This window comes from Microcaecilia unicolor, chromosome 10, assembly GCF_901765095.1.
Source record: "Microcaecilia unicolor chromosome 10, aMicUni1.1, whole genome shotgun sequence".
Lineage (NCBI taxonomy): Eukaryota > Metazoa > Chordata > Amphibia > Gymnophiona > Siphonopidae > Microcaecilia > Microcaecilia unicolor.
Window position 1 is genome coordinate 158,073,756 of NC_044040.1, and position 25,197 is coordinate 158,098,952.

Below are 25,197 nucleotides of genomic sequence, written 5' to 3' on the forward strand. Positions count from 1 at the left end.
GACAGATTTGCCTTCTGGCCCATCAAGTGTGTTCCATGTAATGCCTTTTCTTGTTTTTATATTTTTTCTCATAGCTACCACCATATCACCTGCCAGCAGGGCCAGCTCAAGGGGCTGTGCTACCCTAAGCCAACTCTTGCAATGGCACCCTCCCCTGCCAGAATTGGTATATCTGACTCTCAAGTTCCCCCCCCCCCCAACCTTCAAATGTGTCTTTACTTTAGAGGTCACTAACAGCTGCAGCGATTCTCAAATACACACTGTCTGTAGCTGCCCCTAGAGCCTTTCCTCTGTCCCATGCAGCCCCGCTAGAAATAGAAAGTTGTGTCAGAGATGTGGGATAGCAGAGGAAAGGCTCTGGGTCTGCATCATCCAGTGTGTGAATCGCTGTTACATCTGGTGACCTCTAATCTGAAGGTAGATTGGGGGATGCTGAACTGTGGATGGCATAGGTGCCAATTCTATGGGTGTTTGAGCACCCCCAATATTGAGCAAACGCCTTGTGTCCCTTGAGGAATCATTTCCATTGGGTTTAGCACCCCCAAATATTTAAAAAAAGCTAGCTCCTATGGTGGACAGGGGTTGGGGGGGGGGGGGGGGGGACAGGGAGAGATGTCAGATCACAGGGGGCCTGGAGGGAATAGTGATTTTGGTGCCCTTCATCACTGGTGTTCTGAGCCAGTGCCTCACCTAATAAGTTAAGCTGGCCCTGCCTGCCTTCCTGCCAGTGGTACATGTGATAATTCTGAAGAATTTAGTCTGGTATGAGGCACTACTGCTTTTTTGTGATGGCTCATCATTCTAAATGAGCCATCTACCACTTGATCCAAAAATGATGTGTGTCCCTATGTCATTTAGTTAGCTCTTTTATTGTCTTGCATCTTTTGGTTTCAAAATTTATAAGGCAACTGCATCTAATATAAGAAATGCTTTGAGTTGCTAGCTTCTTATTAAATAGAGGCCAGCAGATCAAAAGCAATACCTTCACGGTGACATTTTCTGACCCAATCCCTGGTCGTAGGAGTCTCTTTAATGTCCTGTTCCGTACTGACCTTTTCTTCTTATATCTACCAAACACAATTGCAATATCAAGGCATGATTTGGTGCTTCATTTCAGCTAGCAAGAAATGAAATGGATAACTAGCAAACAGACAGATCCTTTCCAAAGATTTAAAGAACAGTTAAATATTTTTCTAAATAATAGTTCATTTTGCATTCATCTATGTCTAAAGCATGTTTAAATTCTGAAATTCATAAAACTGCACCACTAAATTCATATGACAGTGACATGAAATCATTACCCAAAAAACAGACAAACTCTTAGCTTTTTACCATTATTCTTAGGGCTTCTGATTCTAAGTGTTTAAGGCTAGTACTGGGCAAACTTCTCTTGTGCCAATTACAGCTAAACAGATCTGGTTGGGTTGGAGTGGGCTTTGATGACAACTCCAGTTATTTATTTATTTATTTATAATTAATTATTTGGATTTTGCTCACACCTTTTTCAATAGTAGCTCAAGGTCAGCTACATTCAGGTATACTGGGTATTGAAAATTAAAGCCAGTGCCAGGCAGACTTCTATGGTTTGTGCTGAAAATGGCAAGGACAAATCAAGATCAAGTGTTCATATGCTATCATATCATATATGTTATGAGTTTAGCTTGTTGGGCAGATTGCCATCATCTACTATGTCACTATGTTGTATATTGCAAGCAGCTTAATGGTCAGTGCAGTGGGTTGAGAACTAGGGGAATTGGATTCAATTCCCAGTATGGCTCCTTGTGACCCTGGGCAAGTGACTTAACTCTCCCATTGCCCCAGATACATAAAAACATATTGTGAGCCCACTAGGAACAGAGAAGGTACCTGTATATAATATATGTAAATGGCTTTGGCTGAACCACAGAAAAGCTGTATATCAAATGCATTAACCCAGCAGTCCCAAACTGTGTGCCTCAGCACCCCAGGGCACTGTGGCATATTTTCTTCACCTCCTTCCTTTCAGCAGGAGACTTCCGCTTTGGCAGGTCATCTCCGGCACTCCTGCCACACTGCCACCACTGCACTGCGGCAGCAAAACAACAGAAAGCAATGTGGCAAAACAACAGAAAGTGGCAGCAAAACAACAGAAAGCAAGCGCGGAGCCGCAGCCTTCAGGCATGCGTTGACAGCTGTGTTGGTCCTCTGCCCCGGCTGATGTCAACTTCCCATTTTGGGGCAGAGGACTGGCAGCAGAGTGGAGAAAGGGGGAATGGTGGTGGGGGGAAGAGAGAGAACTGCAGGCAGAGTCAAAAGGGAAGGCAGAGATGCTGGACTGGGAGGGGGGGAAGGAGAAATAGGGAGAGATGCCAATTGAGGGAGAGAAGGATGGAGGAAGAGAAGTAGAGGGAGAAGAGAGAGAGAGGGGGAGTTGTTGGGCTCAGAGAGAGGAAGGGAGGGAGAGAAAAAATGGACCTGGGGTGGAGAGGGTAGAGGGAAGGTAGAAAAGAGCGAGGTGTTGAACACAGGTGGTGGTGGTGGTGGTGTGGGGGGGGGGGGGTTAGAAGAGAGAAAGATAATTGTCAGCACAGCAATCCTGACAATAATGACCTGGGGATAGAGGGGAGAAAGGGAGAGAGTTAGACCTGGAGGCAGAAGAAAGGAAGATATTGGGCCTTTAATAAGTGGCATAGCCAGAGGGCCTACTTAGTCCCCCCTCCAAAGCTGCTGTACCTGTTCAAAGGCTGGTGGGGTATCTGAAGAAATCCACTGCCCGAGTCACCCCCTTTCTCATCATACTGCCTCAGAAGCAAGAAAGTCAGCGGGGGTGCCTCCAACCACCAACGCTTACACTCCCCACGCATATTCAGTTCGTGCATGAACTGAGCATGCTAGGGGAGTTCCGACATTGACGGCTGGAGACACCCCGCTGACTTCCTCACTCTCGAGGCAGCACAAGGAGGAAGGGGGCCACTTTGGCAGTGGATTTCTTCAGCTGACAAGGCTTCAGTATCCCCACCAGAAAAGGTATGATATTTAATGGGGGGAGGGAGAGGAAATGCATGCCCCCTCCCCTCCTGTTCCCCACCTTTAATTGCATGATTAATCAGGATTAAAAATTTTATTTGAAATGCAGCCCTAGTTTGTATAAATAAATGCACATAGAAGTAATTGAAGAAAATGTAAAATAACATTAAATGAAGGTTTTTGATACCCACAGCTGATTTATGATACTGAATCATAGGTGGGCCCTTTTACTAAGCAATGGTAAGCACTAATGCATGCTTATGTTAAAAACCACTACCATGCGGCAGACATTCTACGGTAGTTTCAGGATCAGTGCATGCTTCCCATGTGCTAAAAAAATACATTTTAGTTTTTTTTAGAGCTGGGGGTATGTTTGGGGGCAGAGAGTAGGCATGCTCTGAACTAATCGGTTAGCACAGCTACATTGGCGTGCGCTACCTGATTAGCACAGGATTAGCATATGAGCCCTTATTGCCTAGAAAATAAGTATCAGTATCAGTGGCGTAGCCAAGGGTGGGCTTGGGTGTGGCCGGCAGAGATTCCCAAGCTGAAAACTCCCAAGAACTGTCCCTCCCGCATACCTTATAAATAGCAGATCTTCGCCTGCAGGAAGCAGCGACTGATACATACTGCTTACACCGGCCCCACAGCCTTCCCTCTGATGTATTCCCGCCTATGCAGAAACAGGAAGCTGCATCAGTGGGAAGGATGTGGGGCCTACATGAGTAGTGTGTATTACTTAATCCTCACTGAAAATCTGAAATTTAAAAGGTGTGCAGGAGAGGAGGGATATTTGAGAGACCATATGGCATGCAGGCAAGAGGAGAGTCCGAATCACCTATGGGATGGGGTGGGGTTCTTCTGCCGACCCATCTTAGGCCCAGGCCCACCCAAAATTGGGTGTCTGGCTACGCCCCTGAACAGTATGTACTCACTCACTAATGTCCATGCGCTAATGGGGAAATGAGTGTGTGGTCATTAAGAGGGAAAATGGGGCCATTTTACTGCCACAATAAAAGTGGGGCTACTGCAGGCCACATTTTAGCACAGCTTAGTAAAAGGACCTCATGGTATCCTCTGGCATCTGAGACTTTTTTTCTTCCATTTTTAATATTGAGGTTTTCTGGATTATTATGATCTTGGCTCACTTGTTGCAGCAATTAGAGTTCGAGTACAGTTTTGGGAACTTTTGGAAATACACATCTCTGATATCTTGTATTTCAGTGTCCAGTGTTGTATAGTAACTAAGTCACTTTTACTGGAACAGGATTTTGCTATTGCAAACCTTGTTAAGCAAAGAGTGGATCATCTTATTTGAAATTTTGCTGTTCAGTGAATATAGCCTATAAGAACAGTGAAGTTGCCTGTGGTTGTTGAACAGGTTACCACCCTCCAGCCAAAAAGAACAGTGATGAGTTGGCTCACTTTGAAGTGGAGATGAAGCTGAAGCTGGTTGCAATTCTTGTTAAATAGATATGTCTCACACTCTACCACAACAGACTGCTGGTCATCCCATGGAAAACTTTACATTTAGGGCTTGTCTGGCCTTAAAATGGAAGGTTTCCCACACATTTGACATTCTTGCATCAGTTCTTGAAGATATTCAAACAGAGTTTGCCATCAGATGAAATACTGTTAGAACAACAACAGACAATGATTCCATTTTTTGACAGCATGACGATGATAATGAAGATAAAAATGCAAGTGATAAATTAGACAGTACTATTTCTAACGTAGATGATGACACTGATGATGGTGACAAAGGAGCTCATTTTTGAAACAGAAAAACATCCAAAAAGCAGCACAAAGCGGCAGACGAACTTTTTTTTATTGTCCAAAACATCCAAATCGCTATTTTCAAAACCAATTTTTAAGATGTTTTTCTATGCAGTTCATATACAGTGCATCCAAATCACAAGGGTTGTGTCAGAGGCATGTTGAGGATGGGATTTGGACATTCCCAAAACTTGGACATTTTTCTGCCATAACGGAACAAAGCAAAAATGTCCAGGGCTAAAAGTTAGATGTTTCGGTCTAGACCTGTTTCAATCATGATTAAATTACAAAAAGGTGCCCTAAATGATCAAATGACCACTGAAAGGATTAAGGCATGACCCTTTTCCACCCTCCAAAGATGTGAAAGAAACGGTACATACCAGCCTCTATGACTGCTTCAGATGTTATGGCCAGTCCTATTAGAGCAGCAAGCAGGTCTCTGGAGTAGCCTAGTGGTTGATGCAGTGCATTGTAGAAAAAGGGACCCAGGCCCATATCCAACTCTAACAGTTACACTTGTGGTGGAACATGTGAGCCCTCCAAAACCCACCAAAAACCTACTGTACCCAACTTATACCACTATAATAGCCCTTATGGCTGCAGGTGTCACCTTCATGTGGGTACAGTAGGTTTTGGTGGGTTTGGAGGGCTCCCCATCAGTGGCTTAGCTACGTGGGGCTAGGGGGGCCTGGGCCCTGTAGATTTGGCCCTGGGCCCCCCTGTCGACGACCCTTTCAACACCCCCTCCCGCCGTCAACCCGCCGACGCCTGCCTTTGCTGGCGGAGGACCCCAACCCCCCCCCCCAGCCGAGGTCCTCTTCTTGCAAAAGGCTTCCTTCTGTTTCTGACGTCCTGCACATCCCCCGCCAGCAAAGGTAGACGACGGTGGGTTGGCGGCAGGAGGGGGGGTCGAGAGGGTCGTCGGCAGGGGTGGGGCAAAGTTGGTGGTGGCGGCGGGTTCGGCAATGGCGAGGGGGGGGGGCTAAAATGTTCCCCCTCACCTCGAGCTTTGGACCCCCCTCCTGCCGAAGTCTGGCTATGCCCCTGCTCCCCATACAATAAAAAAAGGGGGGGTAGTAATGGTGAGATGTGTACTTGGGACTTTTTATGTGCAGTCCATTACAGTGCTCCCTAGGGTGCCCTGCTGCTCTGCTGGGATGTCTATGTGGTCAATTTATCAAGAATGCTGCCCCCCCCCATACATCCCAATGCCTTGTTTTTGTGCATTTTTCCCTTAGACATTTTTTTAAATGGTCCATAAAGATAGATGCACTGAGCAAAAAAAAAAACATCTAGCAAATGGCTATTTTCAAAACAAAAAGACATTTTTCTGGTCTTGAAAATTGCTATGTTCACCACTTGAGTTTTGGACCTTTTCAGCAAAATGTCAAAAATTAGTTTTAGACGTCATATTGAAAATGCTCCTCCACAGATTCTTCGCTATAAGGAAATCAGGTGTTTCAGACATAGATTCCCTTGATCAATATCTGCAGACCCAATCAGAAGACAGAAGTAATATTGCAGTTTGGCCTGATTTGAAGGAACTAAGTGCAGTTGTTGAACACCTTTTTAGCTGTACTGGTTTAATAATGACTCACAAGCACACCCATATGAGTGACAGTCATTTTCAAAATTTAGTTTTACTAAAAGCAAAGTGGATTGAATTGTAGAGTAGTAAAGTTATTGGGATAAAAATATTAACAGTAGTTGCATTCATTGTAGTTATGTTACTTTTACTTTTTACTAATAAAGTATTGTATTATGCAATAACTTTTAACTTACATGTATTTTTATTTTTAACTTAAGTGAATTTTTAAATACTTAAGTAAAAGAACACATAAAAAAATTACTTAAGTTCTTTGACCAACACTGTCAATGTCTATGTTTAGTATTGCTGTTCACTTTTTTGCCTTCATATCTTTATTAATGATCTGTGGTACCTTGTTTCATATTTGTTGAGGACCTGTCTGTACCAGTTGCCAAAGTGCAGTATTCTGCTAGTGTGGAGATCTTGTAGCAGTCCCATTTGTTCTGTTTTCTTACTTGGTGGGGCAATGGTGTTTCAGGGCACAGTGTAATATTTACAGTGCTGCCTTTTCATGTATAAGGTTGTTCTCTTTGAGTCCTGGGAGTTAGTGCTGGTATGGTATAGTAATGTTTTGTGTGTTTTTGCACAAGTTTGTGTATATTTTATTTTTTGTTACATTTGTACCCCGCGCTTTCCCACTCATGGCAGGCTCAATGTGGCTTACATGGGGCAATGGAGGGTTAAGTGACTTGCCCAGAGTCACAAGAAGCTGCCTGTGCCTGAAGTGGGAATCAAACTCAGTTCCTCAGTTCCCCAGGACCAAAGTCCACCACCCTAACCACTGGGCCACTCCTCCACATAGTGTTTTGCAGTGAAGGTAGTGTAACTTCAAGTATAATTTTACTTCATCATAACATCAGATAGGATTCAATGGCTGATGACAAGTGGGATGTGTAAGAAAGAAGGGAGACAGACATGGCTGTAGGCCTCTATGGAGGCGTAGGCATCATCTACAAACACTTTTTTTTAATCAGTCAGAAATCTATATATATCGACTGAAGTTTGCACTGTTTAATTTTCTTGCAACTTTATTCTTTGTTGTTTGATACATATTTTGTATCTACATGTAATAAAATGCATTACCTGCAGCTATTTTGCTGATCCTTCTTTCTGCATGTCCGCTGACAATTATGAACTTGGGCCCAGCCCTACTCACTTTTCAGCCTCCCCAAACAGCTGATCCTCCTCCTACTACTACTATCATTTCTATCCACCTATTGTCTGTGGTTACTGTGTATTAGTTGCATTGCAGAGGTGACTAAATGAGGCCTTTAGTTTGTACCTGAGGCCATGGAGGGGCAGATGATTTGCCCATGATTCTAATGAGTATCTGTGGGAGAAGCAGGAGATGAACCCTGACTTCCCAGATTCTCAGCTTGCTGCTCTTATCGCTAAATTACTCCTCCAAACCTTTATTAAAAATTAACAACTGAATTCATGTAAGGTAAATAAAAGAAACTCTTCATACCCTTGGCACTATCACCTCTGCACAGCATAGCAACAGCACGCTCACTACCCCCACAACCCAAGGACAATCCGTCCCAGTGTTTAGTTTCCGAGGGAGGTGGCAGTTGTAGAAGTTTATCAGCTCTCATTTTGTAGCTCCTTCCAGGCTTTGCTGTAGACAGCAGCTGTAGCTAAAGAACTTTGCCGTTTCAAAACCCCTCTTTCTGTATTATTCTTGAGAGGAAAGGGTTGACAGCACTAGCTTGTTAATGGCACTGTCTGGAAAAGAAAGGGAAGAGACCTAATGGTTAAATGGGCTTAGACCCAGAACTGCCAGGGTTTAAATTCTGTTTCTGCCACTGTACTCTTTGGGCAAGTCACCATCTCCCATTGCCTCAGGTACCCATTTAGATTTTAAGCTCTTCATGACACGGATTGTACCTGAATATTATCCTAGTGTACATCAAGTAGGGCTATAAACAAAATGATAATTAGAAATGAGCTGGGACACTTGACATTACTTATGCTTCTGCTCCTTTAAGTGCTAGAAGCAGGCACTGTTTATGGAAAAAAAATCACCTTTATTAAGGTTTTCAAATCGTATAATGCAGGAATTCCACAGCAAAACATCTAATTCTAGAAAAACACAAATCCCACAAACACGTAAACTTTTAGAACCGTTATACCCCTACCTTCCCACATGTATCTAAGCTAAAGTTTAGAAAGGGGGTCCATACTTATAACATTTTCAGTATCCCCTTCCTGTAAATCAACATTCTCTCCACACATAAAAGAAGCTGCATTTGATTTCTCCACAGCATCAGTGTTGGGAGCTCTGATTGTATCCACTGAATCAATACACATTTGTTTTCTATCAAACTAGCCTTCCTCATAAATAAACAAGGTTCATCCCATTCCAAATCTAGGTCATCTTCTAAATCTAGTAGACATAACACCTTACTTCTAGGAATGGACTCACCCATACATTGTTCTGTGTATCCATGTTGTCTTTCAGACCTGAGCAATGCTATTCCCACCAACAGTGAATGTAAGTCCCCTCCCAATTTCCAAATTTAACACAATTTCCTGAGACATCCTTCCTAATTTTGTTCAGTCATTTAGGATGTGTATAGACTATATATATAATTTTATAGTACATTTCTCTTAGGTGGGTGCTTTCTGCTAAGTCTACTCTTTCTCTCGTCCCCTTCTGCGTAATTGGTATCTTTCTTCATGTAGGCATCATAATATGCCCCAATTAAACCTTTTATGGCACTCTCCTGTGATCAAAACTGATCGAATGCCTTGTGATTCCATGTTTCTGGGTTCTTCTCTTTCAAGAGAGGCTGGGCATAGTGTTTTAATTGTAAATATAAGTATCTATGTCTTCTATCCAACCCATACGTAGTCTGTAAAGTCTCAAAAGAAATGATTTATAACATGCTTTCCTCTCGCACCTGTCTTAAGGTCTGAATGCCTTTTCAATGCCAAACTCTTACATTCCATGCCCACTACCTATCAAGGGCATATAAAGGGAATATTTTTCAGTTAATATGAATCTTTGCCTAATCAATTTCTATACCCGCTATACCAATTAAATTAGTATATTTTGTCGCTTATCACTAGGTAAATTTCTTCACCAGACATGACAGATTGTAAGGGTGGACTAATTGTTTCTTTAGACTCTAGAGTAAAGTTACAAAAAAATGGTTGTCTCATTTAAGCATACTATATTATATGCCTTCAGATCTGGGAGGCCCAACCCACCCTCTGTTAGGAACCCCAGTTTCAGCTGCATACAAGACTTTTCCTCTTCCAGAAGAATTCAATTAAAATCTTTTTCCATTTTACTAGACCCTCCCCTCATACAGCAAGATTTTACAATAGATATAACCACTTTGGTAAGAGAATAATTTTTATTAATTGTATTTGGCTACTCAAAGATTAAAGGAAGTTTCTACCATGTTTTTGTAAATCTTTCCCCAAACAGTGGTTTTATATTTAACACCTATACCCCATTGATTCTATATAGGTTGCCCATCTATGCACAAATTAATTAGTTAATGAGCTCTTAATAATTGATATTAACTGGCATTCATTTGGGTTTACACATGGATCTGCCCTGCATCCAATTCTATAAAATGAGTGCTTAAATTTTATAGTGTGCAACTCAAAAGGGGGTATGACCATGGGAGGGGCATGTGTGGGTCTGGGCAATTTCTAAAAATTAGGAATAATGTTATAAAATACATTCATTTATGTGCACCAACTGGCATTAGTTGCATGTTAGCACTTACACCAGGTTTCAGCAGGTAAGTGCGGCACCCAAAGTTAGACATAAGATCTCACCTCTCAAAAATGCTTTTCCCATCTCCCAGAAAAGCCCTGGATTGTCTATAAGAATTTTTTTTTGCATAGTCTTACCATTTTGAATTTCAAAAAACCCAAACTTTTCATCATTCTCCAGCCCTCTTGGGAACCTCCACACTGGTGTTTGATCGCACCTGTCATATTTCCAATACATTATTACTGGAGTATGATTTGATATGGATAAAGACCTGATTTCTACCTCTAGGAATCTTGAAACGAGTTGTTCTACTACAAATGAATAATCTGCCAGTGTTTCCCAAGTCCAGTCCTGGAGTACCCCTTGCTAGGTTTTCAGGATATCCACAAGGAAAATGCATGAAAGATTTGCATATAATGCAAATCGAATTCATGTATATTCATTGTAGATATCCTGAAAACCTAACTGGAAAGTGGTGCTCCAGAACTGGACTTGGGAAACATTGATCTATGTGACTCTGGGTATGATGGGCTCTCAATAAACATGCGTAGTCCCTCTCTCGTTGATACAAAATCCTCCATTCACCTGCCAGACCTAGCCCTTGTTCTAATATCTGTCCTCTCCAAAATCCCTTGGGGGGGGGGGGGTTATTATCCTTATCTAAAAGGTCAGCTACATGATTAAAATTTTCATTCCCCTCCCCATGAAAAAGGTTCTACTAGGATTTTTTGGCAAATAATCTGTACTCCAAAACATTTTCCAAGAACTCTTACCCACTTACCATTCTTATCCTTCAACACATTTTGTTCTGTAAATCAGATTGACTTATGAATTAAAATTGCAACCCTAGCACTTCTGCTAATAGGCCAGGTGGAGTAATAACATTTTCCCACCCATTCTCTTTTCAATTTATGTACATAATCTGTCAAATGCTTTCTGCAATAGGGCCACTCCTGTTTCTAAGCGTTTAAGGGCTGCTAACCCCTTTTATCTTGTTTTTAATAGGTGATCCCAACCCCCCCCCCCATTCCACATCATGATCCTATCCGTCTTTATATCTCAATGTTCTCCCACTTCTATTAAATATGTCCCCTCCTCTACCAGTGCCCTTTCTCCAGGTGCTGGATTGACCCAACTTCACACCCCTCCTAACCTTCTCTTCCCTAGCATTTGTTTCTCCAGATCAACCATACTTCCAAATAGTCTTTCCTTTATAAATCTTGCCCTCCCCCAACCCAGAAAGAGGTCTCCTTCAGCTATGCCATCCGCTCAGTTTGTATAACAGATGAAGATATAATCTGAAGTTCAGTACTGCAGTAGAAATATAATCAGTTCCTGATATCAGAACTTATATGCCATACTGCGATTCTGGCTATCTATTTATTCTGCAAACTATCGTTTTAAGCATTTTCCGCCATCTGGTACTCTGTCAGCATGATAACTGTTCCTGGGAGAGTTGAGACATCCAGGTATTCTCTGAAGAAGCCTCTGCCATCCGTCCCTATTTCTTTAGACAACTTTTGTCCTCCACTGGCATTTTAACCTTGCGTATAGTGCCATACCATTGTAAAGTGGAGACCAAACAGAAAAAAGCCATTCTTGTATCTTACCATCTTTTTTTGTAGGCTTCAACTGATTTCTCTTCTTTCCCTCATACGTTGCAGTTTGATGGGGCAGCCAGGTCACTGTAGATTTCAAATGACTGTCCTTGTTATTTTATATTTCCCATGCCTTTTTGATGACAATTTCTTTGATGGTAAAAATATGCAAACATGATGGCATAATATCTCATGGAAAATTGCTCCACCAAGGGCGCAGAACATAATGCACCCACTCAATTTTAATCAGGTGGTCAACCTGTTGTCCATCAAGCCATGAGCCAAAATGGAGGTGCAAATTTGTTGCATTCATTCTTTACAATTTTCATCATGTCCACATCTGGAATCCCCCCAATTTTTAAATTGTTCCTCTGCAAACAATGCTCCATGTCATCAATTCATTCCAAAAGAATTTCCAACTGCCTATCCGATTTGTCCACTCGAGCCACCAACCCCTCCAAGTCCATCTGTTGTTCATCCAGTCTAGTTTCAAGCTCTTCCACCTGTCTGCCCATATCTCCCAAGTCAAACTTAAATTCTGCCAACATCTCCTTAAGCTTTTCCATAATTGCACCAACCTTCCTTTTCAAATATGTCTTTAACTTTGCAAACTTTTTTTGCAAGCCTGCTTTAGTTAGATGCACCTTGCCTGTGTGCTCCAACACCAGGTCCAGTTCTATCTCTGAGCCTTCACCATCCTCCACCATGTCCAAGGCCTGCGAGCTTGCCACATCACCTTTGCCCACAGCAGGGAATTATGTTTTTATGTTGCTCAGTTTTTTGGGCCAGCATTAGCATTTCTACTCCTGTTTTACTATTGGATACCTCTTCACTTCAGATTGAAGAGGTTTGTCATCTATATAGTGTGGGGAGATTTTATACTGTCCTCGATGGTGTACAAGGAACTCTGTGATCAAGCAGATATTTGCTGCTGACATCACCCTGGAAGTCCTTAACAGGCATCATTTAAAAGCAATCACCGGTGAAGCAGGTTAGTTTCCATGGTTTTTTTTGTTGAACACCTCTAAAATATTTTTTTAAATCAGTTCTACCTGAAAGTCAGAAGCCCTAAATTTATTTGATAGGATTTCTGGAGTGGAACTCTGAGGAGAGGGCGGCTAAAACTCCATACTGTACCTCACTCAAATATCTTAAATGTGATGGAGTTGTAGAGGTAAGGAGAGAACAGATAATCAGAGGTAGGCACATTAGGTCTCTCTTTTATCACCTTGTGATCTGGAAGAAGGACAATTTATCTTGGGAGTCCAAATGAAGCAATGTATACATTCAATGATGAACTGACTCCCCTGGTAGACAATCCTAGAAACGACAGGTGTTATGAACTATATTGTAGCATGCTGGCCCAACAAAGGCAAAATGGGTGGCAATCAGAGAAGCCCAGGCTATATAGGGTAAATTGCCAATATTGGGTAACAATAGTAACATAGTAGATGACGGCAGAAAAAGACCTGCACTGTCCATCTAGTCTGCCCAACAAGATAAACTCATATGTGCTACTTCTTGTGTATACCTTACCTTGATTTGTATCTGCCATTTTCAGGACACAGATCAAGTCTTGCCCAGAACTAGCCCCATTTTCAGGACACAGACCGTAGAAGTTTTGCCCAGAACTAGCCCCACCATCCAAACACCAGCCCCGCCTCCCAATCTTGGCTAAGCTTCTGAGGATCCATTCCTTCTGCACAGGATTCCTTTGTTTATCCCACGCATGCTTGAATTCCGCTACCGTTTTCATCTCCACCACCTCCCGCGGGAGGGCATTCCAAGTATCTACCACTCTCTCTGTGAAAAAATACTTCCTGACATTTTTCTTGAGTCTGCCCCCCTTCACTCTCATATCATGTCCTCGTTCTACCACCCTCCCATCTCCGGAAAAGGTTCGTTTGCGGATTAATACCTTTCAAATATTTGAACGTCTGTATCATATCACCCCTGTTTCTCCTTTCCTCCAGGGTATATATGTTCAGGTCCGCAAGTCTCTCCTCATACGTCTTGTAACGCATGAGGAGAGACTTGTGGAAAGGGGTACATCTCCCCTTTCTCGTCAACCAGGCTAAATTAAGTATGGGAGCACAGAGAAGAAGCCAGAGCCTATGGACCAGATTTTATTGTTACAAACACAGCATGTCAAAATATTCTGTATCCTATGACTTGTTTCATTAATGTTTGTCAGCACTATGGCTTGTTTTGAGTTAATAATATGCTTTTTATTGGTTTTTGTCATTATTATTTATGATGGTTTTTATATTACTGATAATGTGTCGCTGATACAGGCATTGTAGTAACGTGGCAATATTGGGTCTGTGTTGTGTTTCAATAAAGCATTATTACCATACTGGTGTTCATTTGCTTCTTTGTCTACACTATCCAGTTTCTCCTTACTCAACCCACTTTTTTATCTACTGCCGGTGACTGTGTTACTTCTCTTTACTTGGACAGGTTGTCAAGGTATCCATATTGAATACACGAGAGTTCTGAATACATTTTCAAGGTATATAATGTATCACATGCATATTCATTATAGCAGTCCTTAAAAGCTGGCTGAATAAGGGTGCTTCCAGAAAAGGGTCTGGAGAAGGACACAGCCAAATTTTTTGTCTTGCTGACTTTTTATGTGTACTTGAGTAAGCTACATTTGTTAAAAAGTAGCAGTGAAGATGAGAAGTTATAAACCTGCAATAAATCACCTACCTCAGAACACTTTTGAGGTGCCAGTTGTTGATTGAAGCAAGGGCAATCCTGGCCTTCAGAAAAGGTATTGAAATGGTGAAATTATTTCTAATGTTCAAAGAGATGATCACCTAAAATCTAGTACCAAAAGGCAGAAAGCAGGCACTGGCAGGGAAGGAAGATCAAGCTTAGTGCTTCTCTTACCTGCTCTGAGGTCAGCGGGGGGTGTGTGTGTGTATATATATATATTTTTTTAACTGTACTGCATTTTAATGTTTAGCACTATTCAGAAATCAGGTACATAGAGGTCATACTCTTACTAAGTTCTGCTAATAAAGAGAGAAGCTATGAATTTGATGACTCCTCAGGGACAGAGCAAATATGACTGAATATAAACATTTCTTGTGAGAGCTGCCAGCCTCTACTAAGCATTAATCCCTGGTTTGCCAGACCAACTGAAGTCAAGGGTACATGCAGTGCCAAAATTCAGACAGGAAGTCCAGCCTATTATTATTCTGTCATCTGCAGGTCTGCTTTAATCCAATGTTTCCTAAACCTGTCCTGGGGGAACCCCAGCCAGTTAGGTTTTCAGGATATCTACCACAATTAAGATTCATAAGATTGATCTGCATACACTGCCTCCATTGCATGCAACTCTCTCTCATGAATATTCATTGTGGATATCCTAAAAACTTGACTGGCTGGGGCTTCCTCCAGGAGAGGTTTGGGAGTCACTGAACTAGGTGGTGGCATTGGGCAGCAACTTTAGGAGGTGACAAAAAGAACCGCTGTATTTAAAACAAAACAATAAGTCCTGACAAACTTAAAAAAAAATAAATCAGCACATACTTTACTCAAATGGAGGGTGAGCAGTTTTCACCATATATCTGGGTAAATGGTTTACGAAAACGGATCTCTTTCTGTATATAAATACATGATGATGTCTTTCGATGTGTTGATCTGATTGAGTTTAATGATCAAAATCTCATGTAGGGAACCATTAGGAGCCTGAAAGTTAATTAAGAAGAGATAGAAGGCTGAAAGTGCATTCAGGAGATCTAATACCCTTGGCCACCTGTGATGGAAAAGCATTTTGAAAAAGTATAATTATGACCCAGAACAAAGGAATTGCAAAAACATGTTGTAATTCCTTGGCTGCAGACTGGTTCCTGCCTGATCTGTTCTTGGCCACTTGAGAACATCATGGAGGGTAGGAGCAAGATTCTAGTAATGGCTTGTAGGATAATCTGTAAAATCTTGCTTTCAGTTTGAATGTGATCTCTGTAAGTCCACACTAAAAGGAAAAAAACAATTACTTAAATTTAGCTTCTGTACTAAGCAAAAGTTCCTATCCTTTGTGACTGTAGGAAGAGAATAATTATTAGTCTGAAGTAAACAAGATTTTTTATTGTAGTTTCTACAATTGTCCTTTTCCCAACGATTCCACAGTTAGTTGGGTTTTTCAGGAATACATTTAATAAAAATGTAGGAGGTAAATTTGCCTGGAAATATTTGTAAATGCAAAGTTACCTCAGGCATATTTAGTGTGGATGCTCTGAAAACCAGACTTGGTTTGGGAAACACTGATGTAGATAAAACAGTAGGATAAACTAGAGACTAGTGTGGCTTTTTTGAAAGTTGACTGAAAAGATTAAAGCAAAAACTCAGAATTCAAAATGTATAATAATCAGAAAAAGGTCAGGTAAGAATATCTGGGATACATTATAGGACATTAAAGAGCTTTGTACAGATTTTGACAGTTTTGTTTAATTATTCCTTGAAGACAGCAATGTTTTCATAGCACTGAAGAAAGGAAGATGTCTTTACTCATAGGGGGAAAAGTGATGAGTTTTGATATACGGCCTTTCCATAGTTACAATCAAAGCAGGTTAGATATTATATACTGGTACTTATTTTGTACCTGGAGAAACAGAGGGTTAAGTGACTTACACAGAGTCACAAGGAGCTGCAGTGGGAATCAAACCCAGTTCTACTGGCTCTCAGGCCACTATAATAACCATTGGGCTACTCCTCCACCATAGATAGGAGGATGGTAGCTACAGATGTCACTCCCCCCCCCCCCCCCCCCCCACTCAAACCAATATTTAGCTGGCAGTAGTCAGAATTGTTTTTTAATGTGTACCATTGTTGGATAGAGTAGCCCCCACTAATCAATGCTGAGCCATGTCTAGGCACTGGCACTGAATATTGGGGGCAAAATTTGGTGGGGATGGCTGCCAGACCCTTTGCGGATCTCGGCCGATATTCAGCCAGGGCCTGCATAAGAGAGTAATGCGACCTTGGCTGAATATCAACCAGGATCCACATAGCTATCTTTCACCTTTCAAATCTGCCCTGATTCTCATCCCAGCCTAAAAAAAATAGCCCCCTCCCTCTTACCCCTTTCCCCAAGCCCACAGGAATCAAAGGACCTCCCCTCCCTCTGAATGAGTCCCTTCCTCTTCACACTGTCCATGTTGGCCCCCCTGATGTCTCTGGTGATTGTTGGGGGCAGGAGCGAAGGCCCCTAGCTCCTGCCACTTGCAGCAGACCTGTGCAAATGGCTGCTGTGACCTATTATGGTACTTTGTGTAGCACCAGAAGCTGCTGCAAGAGGTTATGCAGCCATTTTCTAAGGAGTGGTAGATAAATTAATAGAGTTATTACAGGAGGAGGAAAGTGGGTATCTTGAATCCAGCATACAATAAGATCCACATTGAAACCTATTTAGCCCTTGCACATCATCTGTAAATTCCAGGTTGCATCAGCACTACTTTTTCAATAACTTTACTGAACATAGGTAACATTGAAACGGGTCTATAACTACTCAACTGTGTAGGATCTATATTCCCATTCTTCAAAAGTGGTTTCACTGTCTCTATTTTCAACAACTCTGGAAAAAAACACCAGAACTCAAAGATTCATTCACAATATACATCAAGGAGGGTGCCACTGAATCAGCAATCTGTCTGATGATCAGCGATGAACAGGGATCAATCACCAATTTTGTTGGTTTCAGTCGCTCCACAACTGAAGTGATTTCAACATTCAATTTCTGAAACTACTCCAAAACACCAACACAAAAAAACCACCACCAAAAAGCGGAGGAACATAAGAATAGCCATACTGGGTCAGACCAATGGTCCATCTAGCCCAGTATCCTGCTTCCCACAGTGACCAATCCAGAAACCCAATTAGTAGCAACATTCCATGCTACCAATCCCAAGGCAAGCAGTGGTTTCCCCCATTTCCATCTCAATAACAGACTATGGACTTTTCCTCCAGGAACTTGTCCAAACCATTTTAAAACACAAATATGCTAACTGCTGTTACCACATCCTCCGGCAGCGAGTTCCAGAGCTTATCTATTCATTGAGTGAAAAAATATTTCCTCCTATTTGTTTTAAACGTATTTCCACGCAATTTTATTGAGTGTCCCCTGGTCTTTGTACTTTTTGAAAGAGTGAAAAATTGATTCATTTATACCCATTCTACACCACTCAGGAGTTTATTGACCTCAATCAAATCTCCCCCATCAGCCATCTCCTTTCCAAGCTGATGAGCCCTAACCTCTTTAGCCTTTCCTCATATGGGAGAAGTTCAGTACCATTTATCATTTTGGTCACTCTTCTTTGAACCTTTTCTAATTCTGCTAAATCTTTCTTGAGATACGGCAAGAAAAATTGAATGCAATAATCAAGGTGAGGTTAACCATATAGAGCGATAGAGGCATTATATTTGGTCTTATTTTACATCCCTTTCCTAGTGATTCCTAGCATCCTGTTTGCTTTTTTGGCCACTGCTGTACACTGGACAGAAGATTTCAGCGTATTGTCTACAATGACACCTAGATCCTTTTCTTGAGTGCTGACTCCTAAGGTGGACCCTAGCATCAGGTAAGTATGATTTGGATTATTCTTCACAATGTGCATCACTTTGCATTGGTCCACATTAAATTTAATCTGCCATTTGGAAATAGCACCGGTCCCAGTACAGATCTCTGTGGCACTCCACTATTCACCCTCCTCCATTGAGTAAAATGGCCATTTAACCCTACCCTCTGTTTTCTGTGCAATAACCAATTCCTAATCCACTAAAAGACATTGCCTCCTATCCCCTGACTTTTAATTTTCTCATGAGTCTATCATGAGGAACTTTGTCAAAAGCTTCCTGAAAACACTTTTATCCAGATGTTTATTCATGCCTTGAAAGAAGTGAAGCAGATTGGTGAGGCAAGACTTCCCCTGGCTGAACCCTACGAGAGCAAAATGCAAAAATCTAGGTAGGGAGGAGGGATGGCTCTTCAGAAACAAACCATGCAACAAAAGTCTACTGAATGCAATATTTATTTGTAGTCAATACATTCATATACTTTGAAGGCTCAACACAGAACCGTGTTTTGGCAACAATACCTGCGTCAGGAGTCTGAGAGTGTAGAAGTGTGAATTGAGTATGATGGACTAATATGTTGAATAGCCTGAACTAATTGGGTAAAACATTCTTTAGAAATACACAATGCCACCAAGAAAAAAAATCACAATAATACTGTGTATGGGAGAACTAAAGAAAGTCACAAAGCATTATTGAGATTTTGCTTGGCAGCGCTGTATCTTTCTAAAGACTGTTTTGCCTAATCGGTTCAAAGTGTATGAGTGTATCAACTATAAATGAACATTGCACTCAACAGACTTTTGTTCCATGGTTTGTTTCTGAAGAGCTATCCCTCCTCCCTACTTTCTTTTGGACTTTCCCCATACTTCATTCTTCCCCATCATCCTCTCCTATAATTTTGTTTCAACTTCTCCAATTTATCTGTCAAGAATTGAGCATAATCTTCAGCATTTACCCCTTTAATTTCATTTTTTTCTATCAGACACATAGCATAAATATTTCACAGTCTCAAAAAGTTCTATAAACAGGTCTTAATAGCAGACCTAATATTACTGGTATAATAACTATCCCTTTCAGCAGTACATACTATTATATATTCTCTTAATTTCGATTTATAGGTTTCAAAACTGTCAACATCCTGCGTTCACCTCCATATAGGTTCTGCCCTTCTGAGTTCCCTTCTCAACTTTACTAATGCATTAGTGTACCATGGACGATTATCCTGATCTTTCTTTATATTCACCAAACATTTATGAGTTACCACAGCTAGTGCCTTTTTTCCAAAGTACTACACCATGACACCACTGCATTATTTAATGATTTGTCATTATCAAAGGAGATGTGGGATTCATTTAAATCTTAAACCATCTATATCAAATACTGTCATGTAACAAAAAGTATACTTCTCCAACTCTCCTAGTGCTTTTGTTTCTCGCACCCTAAGTTTAAAACTGATTACAAAATGATCAGACCAATCTACCTCATTCACAACTGGATTACAAACTAATGCATCCAGCAATAATGGTAACAGAAAAATCATATTGAGAACATTTCCAGCCTTATGTGTAGGCTCATTTATAATTTGCTGCACTGAACATACTTCTGAAACATGAAACAATATATATTATTTTGAACAAAAACATATGACAAAGGATCAAATAATAAACACTCTAAACAGCACAGATACCAAAAACTAATTAATAAAGAGCAGTCTGCTTCTAAAACCCCTGGAGAGCAATAAAAAAAAACACATGGAGATAAAAGCCCACCTTTTAACACCAAACATTCAATCCCCTCTCTTGCCATCCCTGTCTCAATTACATTAAAATCCAAACCCTCCTTAAAAAAATATCACAATCCTCCCATTTTCTTTTACCTTCACGACACATCCATTCCTATAAATATCCAACTGGGCAACATTGCCTCCCTGCTAATAAATCTGACTTCCATAACCAAGACTCTGTCACACATAAACATCATGATTTCCATCTAAAGTTAAATCATATATTAGTGTCTTATTTTTAATGTCAGCAGACCCTTTTCTAAAATACTACAAGAATTGTACGTTTCAACCTGGCTGTATCAATTCCAAATTCTGGAGGCCTTTTACTAAACTGCAGGAAAAAAAATCCCCTGCAGTACCAGCAGTGCTATTTTTCCCACGCACCAGGGCCCTTTTTTCAGCAGCTGGTAACAGCCCTCCCCCCAAAAATGTCCATGTGGTGAGAACTCTTACTGCATGGCCATGTAGCACAGAGCCCTTACCGCTACCCATTGAGATGGCAGATTACCGCAGGGTTACCACAGAACTAACCATTTCCATGGTTCCCCCCCCCCCCCCCCCCAGAAATGGCGCATGCTCGACTTGGAACTACCGCCGGCAGCAAGTGGTAAGACTGTGTTGAGCTTAGCTTATCGCTGCTCTGTAAAAGGGCCCCTCTACGTTCTATTTAAAATGGGGCTGCACCTATCTTTATTAGATAGTCTCACAATCTCAGCTAAAATTGTGGATAATATTCAGCTATGTACAAACAAGGTGAAGTATGGAATTTGTTGAGACCTGCTATAAGAATTTTCCAGTAGAACGGAAAATATAGATCAAGAAATTATAATAAGGCTGAAAAAAGTAGGCTGTTATGTAACCAATGAGAGTTGAAGAACGTCGATGGACTGAACATCCTCCCAGCGAAGAGATGGTAATGGTAAAACAGCAACAATAGGTAAGAACTTGTGCTCCGAATCTACACCTTAGGAACCCTACACTAGGACCTTTTTTGTTTAACAGTATTGTTCCCTCTACCAAAAAGTTAGCTTTTTGTGTCATTCACACCACTGTCATATCCTTCCATTTTTCCCTGTCCTGCAGGGTGTATATTATTAGGTCTTTAAGTCCCATTTCATATGGCCTGCAGTGTTTTGGTAGTCTTTCTCTGGTTGTCTTGTCTATTTTTATCTTTTCTTTTGTTAGATATAGCCTCCAGAACTGGACACAGTTTCCAAGTTTATCTCATTGATTGTATTTATGCTTATGTTTGGTCATTTTACTAGTTATGCTGTTAACAAAAGTGTAAACATTTTTATGTTAAACTGTATCTACTGTATATCACCTTGGATAAATCTCATTATAAAGGTGATTAGTAAATTCCAATAAATAAATACAGTATCCTAGGTAAAGTCTCACCACTGACCCATAGAGAAGCATTACCATTTCCCATTGTTTCAACTGGTTGTACTACCTCCATTTATATCCTAGTATCCCTCTAGCTTTGGTTATTATCTGATCATACATTTTGCTACTCTAAGATTAACAAGTTTGATAATCCCGGAAGATCAATCTTGGTTGGTGCATATCATTATTTCTCCCCACCCCATAATGTACAATTCCTTTCGATCTGTATACATGATTTTGCACTGCTATTGTACTGAATCTCAACCATCTAACACTATTCCTCAAGTTCTTTTAGGATCACATGCTGTTTACTCCTTCAGAGCTATCTACCCTGTTGCAGATCTTAGAGTCATCTATAAAGAAGCAACTTTTCAATACTCACAGAAGACTCATAAATAAGCTGAGAAGGCTGAACCTAGGACCCAAAATGGTGAACTGGATTGGAAATTGGTTGGCCGACAGGCGATAGAGGGTGGTGGTAAATGGAATTCGCTCAGAGGAAAGGAAGGTAAGTAGTGGAGTACTTCAGGGGTCAGTACTGCAGCCAATTCTGTTTAATATATTTGTGAGAGAAATTGCTGAACGGTTAGAAGGAAAGGTTTGCCTTTTTGTGGATGACACAAAGATCACCAAGAGAGTGGATACACTGGAAGGAGTAGAACCCATGAAAAGATATCTCCAAAAATTAGAAGAATGGTCAAAGGTATGGTAGTTAAAATTTAATGTGAAGTGCAGAATGATGCACTTGGGGTGCAGAAATCCAAAGCAGATGGATAGGAGGTGATGGTATCTGAGGATCTCAAAGTGACAAAATAGTGTGACAAGGCTGAGGCTACAGCTAGAAGGATGCTGGACTGTATAGAGAAAGGTTTAACTAAAGAAAGGAGGTGTTGATATCCTTGTATAAGTCGTTGACGAGGCCCCCACTTGGGAGCATTGCGTTCAGATTTGGAGGCCCAGTCTTGCTAAGGATGTAAAAGACGTGAAGTGGTTCAGAGAAAAATGATGAAAATGATATGGGGTTTGTGCCACAAGACATATTAGGAGAGACTTAACAACCTGCAGATGTATACCCTGGAGGAAAGGACAGACAGGGGTGATATGATTCAAATGTTTGAAAGGCATTAATCTACAAACAAATCTTTTCCAGAGACAGGAACATAGTAGAATTAGAGGATGTGAATTTAGGTTGCAATGGGGTGGGGTGGGACTCAGGAATAAAGTCAGGAATTATTTTTTCACAGAGAGGGTGGTAGATACCTGGAATGCTCTCCCACCAGAGGTGGTGGAAAGGAAAATGATAACAGAATTCAAAAATCACAGGATAAACACAAAAGAATTCTGTATGGAAAAAATAGAACCAAACCAACCTAGTGGTGCTTAGATGGTAACTTCAGTAATTGGAAAGCAAGGCTGGTGCCCGGAAAACTTATACTGTCTGTGTCCTGATCATTGCTGGGCAGATTTGGATATGCTGGAGTGGGGTTTCAATGATAGCTTCAGTAGTTGGAGAACAAGGCCAGGGCCGAGCAGACTTCTACGCTCTATGACTTAACGGTAAGGACATATTGAGATCAAGCATGCATATGTAGTATTGCATCATACCTTAGGCTATTTGCTATCATCTACTAAGTTACAGTGACCCCTCTGCAATAGAGGTCACAAAATATTGAGCAGAATTGCCCTCAGAATAGAACCTTGTGACACTTAAATTCAGATTAAATGCAGTACCAGTAAACAATTCCTAGTTATTGAATATAATGAATAAATGAAAAAAAGATACAAGAATACATCTTTATTTTACTAGTATATCACACAATGAAACAGCAACCAAAGATTTCTCAAAATCAGCAATAAGTGTTCGGTGAGTATAACGTCAATGCATTAAACCAAGACACATTGTATTACAGATTTTAAAGAAATACCTATATAAAGAAAAGATCTGTTAAAAACATTTAGCTTCCTTTGTACACTTAGGAACCGAACAAGATCCATTTGTATTATAATATAAACTGACTTGATAACAATACTGGGGTGGAAGTAAAAAGATTTTTGAATCACTTAGACCTGTAGTTCTCAACCCAACCCTCAGAACACTCCCAGTCAGTTGGTGTCCATGATATCCATGATTAATATGTAGGAGGTAGATTTACATGGGACACAATGCATGCAAGGTAATGTATCTCATGCATATTCATTATGCATATCCTGAAACCCCAACTGTTTAGGGGTTACTCGACTGGGCAGAGAACCCCTGACTTGGACAGATCCAATGTAAACCTTGTAAAAGCACCTCTGCTAATAACCTGATCAAAAGTTTATGGCAATAAGTAATGCTAGGTTATTACAGATACATATGAACTGAAAGTTAAGCACCTCCATCTTCTTCTCAATGTGTTCAGACCTCTCTTGGTTTTTTAAACTGCTCTCAATGCTGGAATTAGCATACCCTGATGCATGGGACAGGAGCACATATTCTATAATGGCATTTGGGTGCCTAGATTCCATTATAAAATACTAGTGCAACCTGGTATTGGCATGTCTACAATTAAAGCACTCACAGTTACAGCAAGCCATAAACCTGGTACTGTGGGTGCCTAAATGCTGCAAGGGTGCCCATAGCTTACAATAATCTGTAAGTTGTGTGCCTAACTGGTACTCGCCCATGTTCTGTCCCCTTGCATTTGCCTTATGTCACTAAGGTGTCCTTTTATAGAACAGAGCTTAGAGCACTTAGGCATGTAAGTGCTAGTTTTCTATGCATTTACATGTGCATAGGGCTTATACCTACTTTATAGGATTGCCCTTCACACACACATGCTAATTCCCGCACTAAGTACAGAGGGTGGGATGGAGATAGATGGGTAACGGGAATGGACTGGGCATTGCAGATGGTGCATATTAAATGATACCATAGCAGAATATGCAGATCAATTAATGACACTTCAATGACTGGTGTTAAGTGCATCCATGTTATCTGTCATGCATGTGAATGCACATTAAATATTTTTTCCCTGTGGCTGTATAAGGAGGGGCTGGGCATGAATCCAACAATTCTTGCACTGCAGTTACTGTGCATTAATTGCTGCAAATAACACATGGTAACTGCATATATTTATTGCATTTTAGTTAAAGGGCCCAACAATTAATAAAAACACTATAAAGACTAATGTCGGCATGTATCCACCACCTTCCTCACACTGTATGATATTTTTTCAGAGACAGGTACTCCCCTTAGGGAGTCCAGAACAATGGAATTTAATCATCAAGTGCATTTATTCGTATGTTGTGTAGTTTAAGGGGTTGTATCTGATCTCCTTCATTGTTTCGCTCACTGTCTTCTGTATAGATGTTATGTTTTCGGATGTAGTTAATGACAGAGTCTGGCACCAAGTACTTCACACTTTGCCTTCTGCGCAGAGCACGTCGGATGTGTGTGGAACTCTTTTCATTCTGAATCCATTCCCTGACCAGGTGAATGTTGTGCTGGTGTTTAGTTAAGAAATCTGATTCATAAATGAACTGTAGAGGATCATGTCCAACCCGGCTGACACACACTAGCCCAAACTTTTCAACTAGTTCTTTAATGTGTTCCTCTTTCCACAGGTTGGGGATGCGAAAGGTTTCTAGCACATCTGCGCCACATAGCAGCTTCAATTCAGGAACCACTGAAGAACAAACACAGCAAAAATCTGTAATATGTTATTGGAATGAATATTAGCAGCCTCCAAGAGCAGGCTGGAAC

At 41.0% G+C, this 25,197-nt stretch overlaps 1 protein-coding gene across 4 annotated transcripts in view; it reads right to left on the reverse strand.

Moving 5' to 3' along the window:
• LOC115478718 (retinol-binding protein 1) overlaps positions 1–25,197 on the reverse strand; it is a 318,900-nt gene that overhangs the window by 97,432 nt on the left and 196,271 nt on the right. Inside the window, exon 5 of one of the 4 annotated variants that reach the window (XM_030216264.1) lies at positions 23,233–25,120. The exons of the other annotated variants lie outside the window; for them this stretch is intronic. Within the exon in view, the coding sequence (XP_030072124.1) occupies positions 24,711–25,120 (410 nt within the window). The 3' untranslated portion in view covers positions 23,233–24,710. Of the gene's footprint in view, positions 1–23,232; positions 25,121–25,197 lie in introns of those variants that run through there. 4 annotated transcript variants of the gene reach the window in all.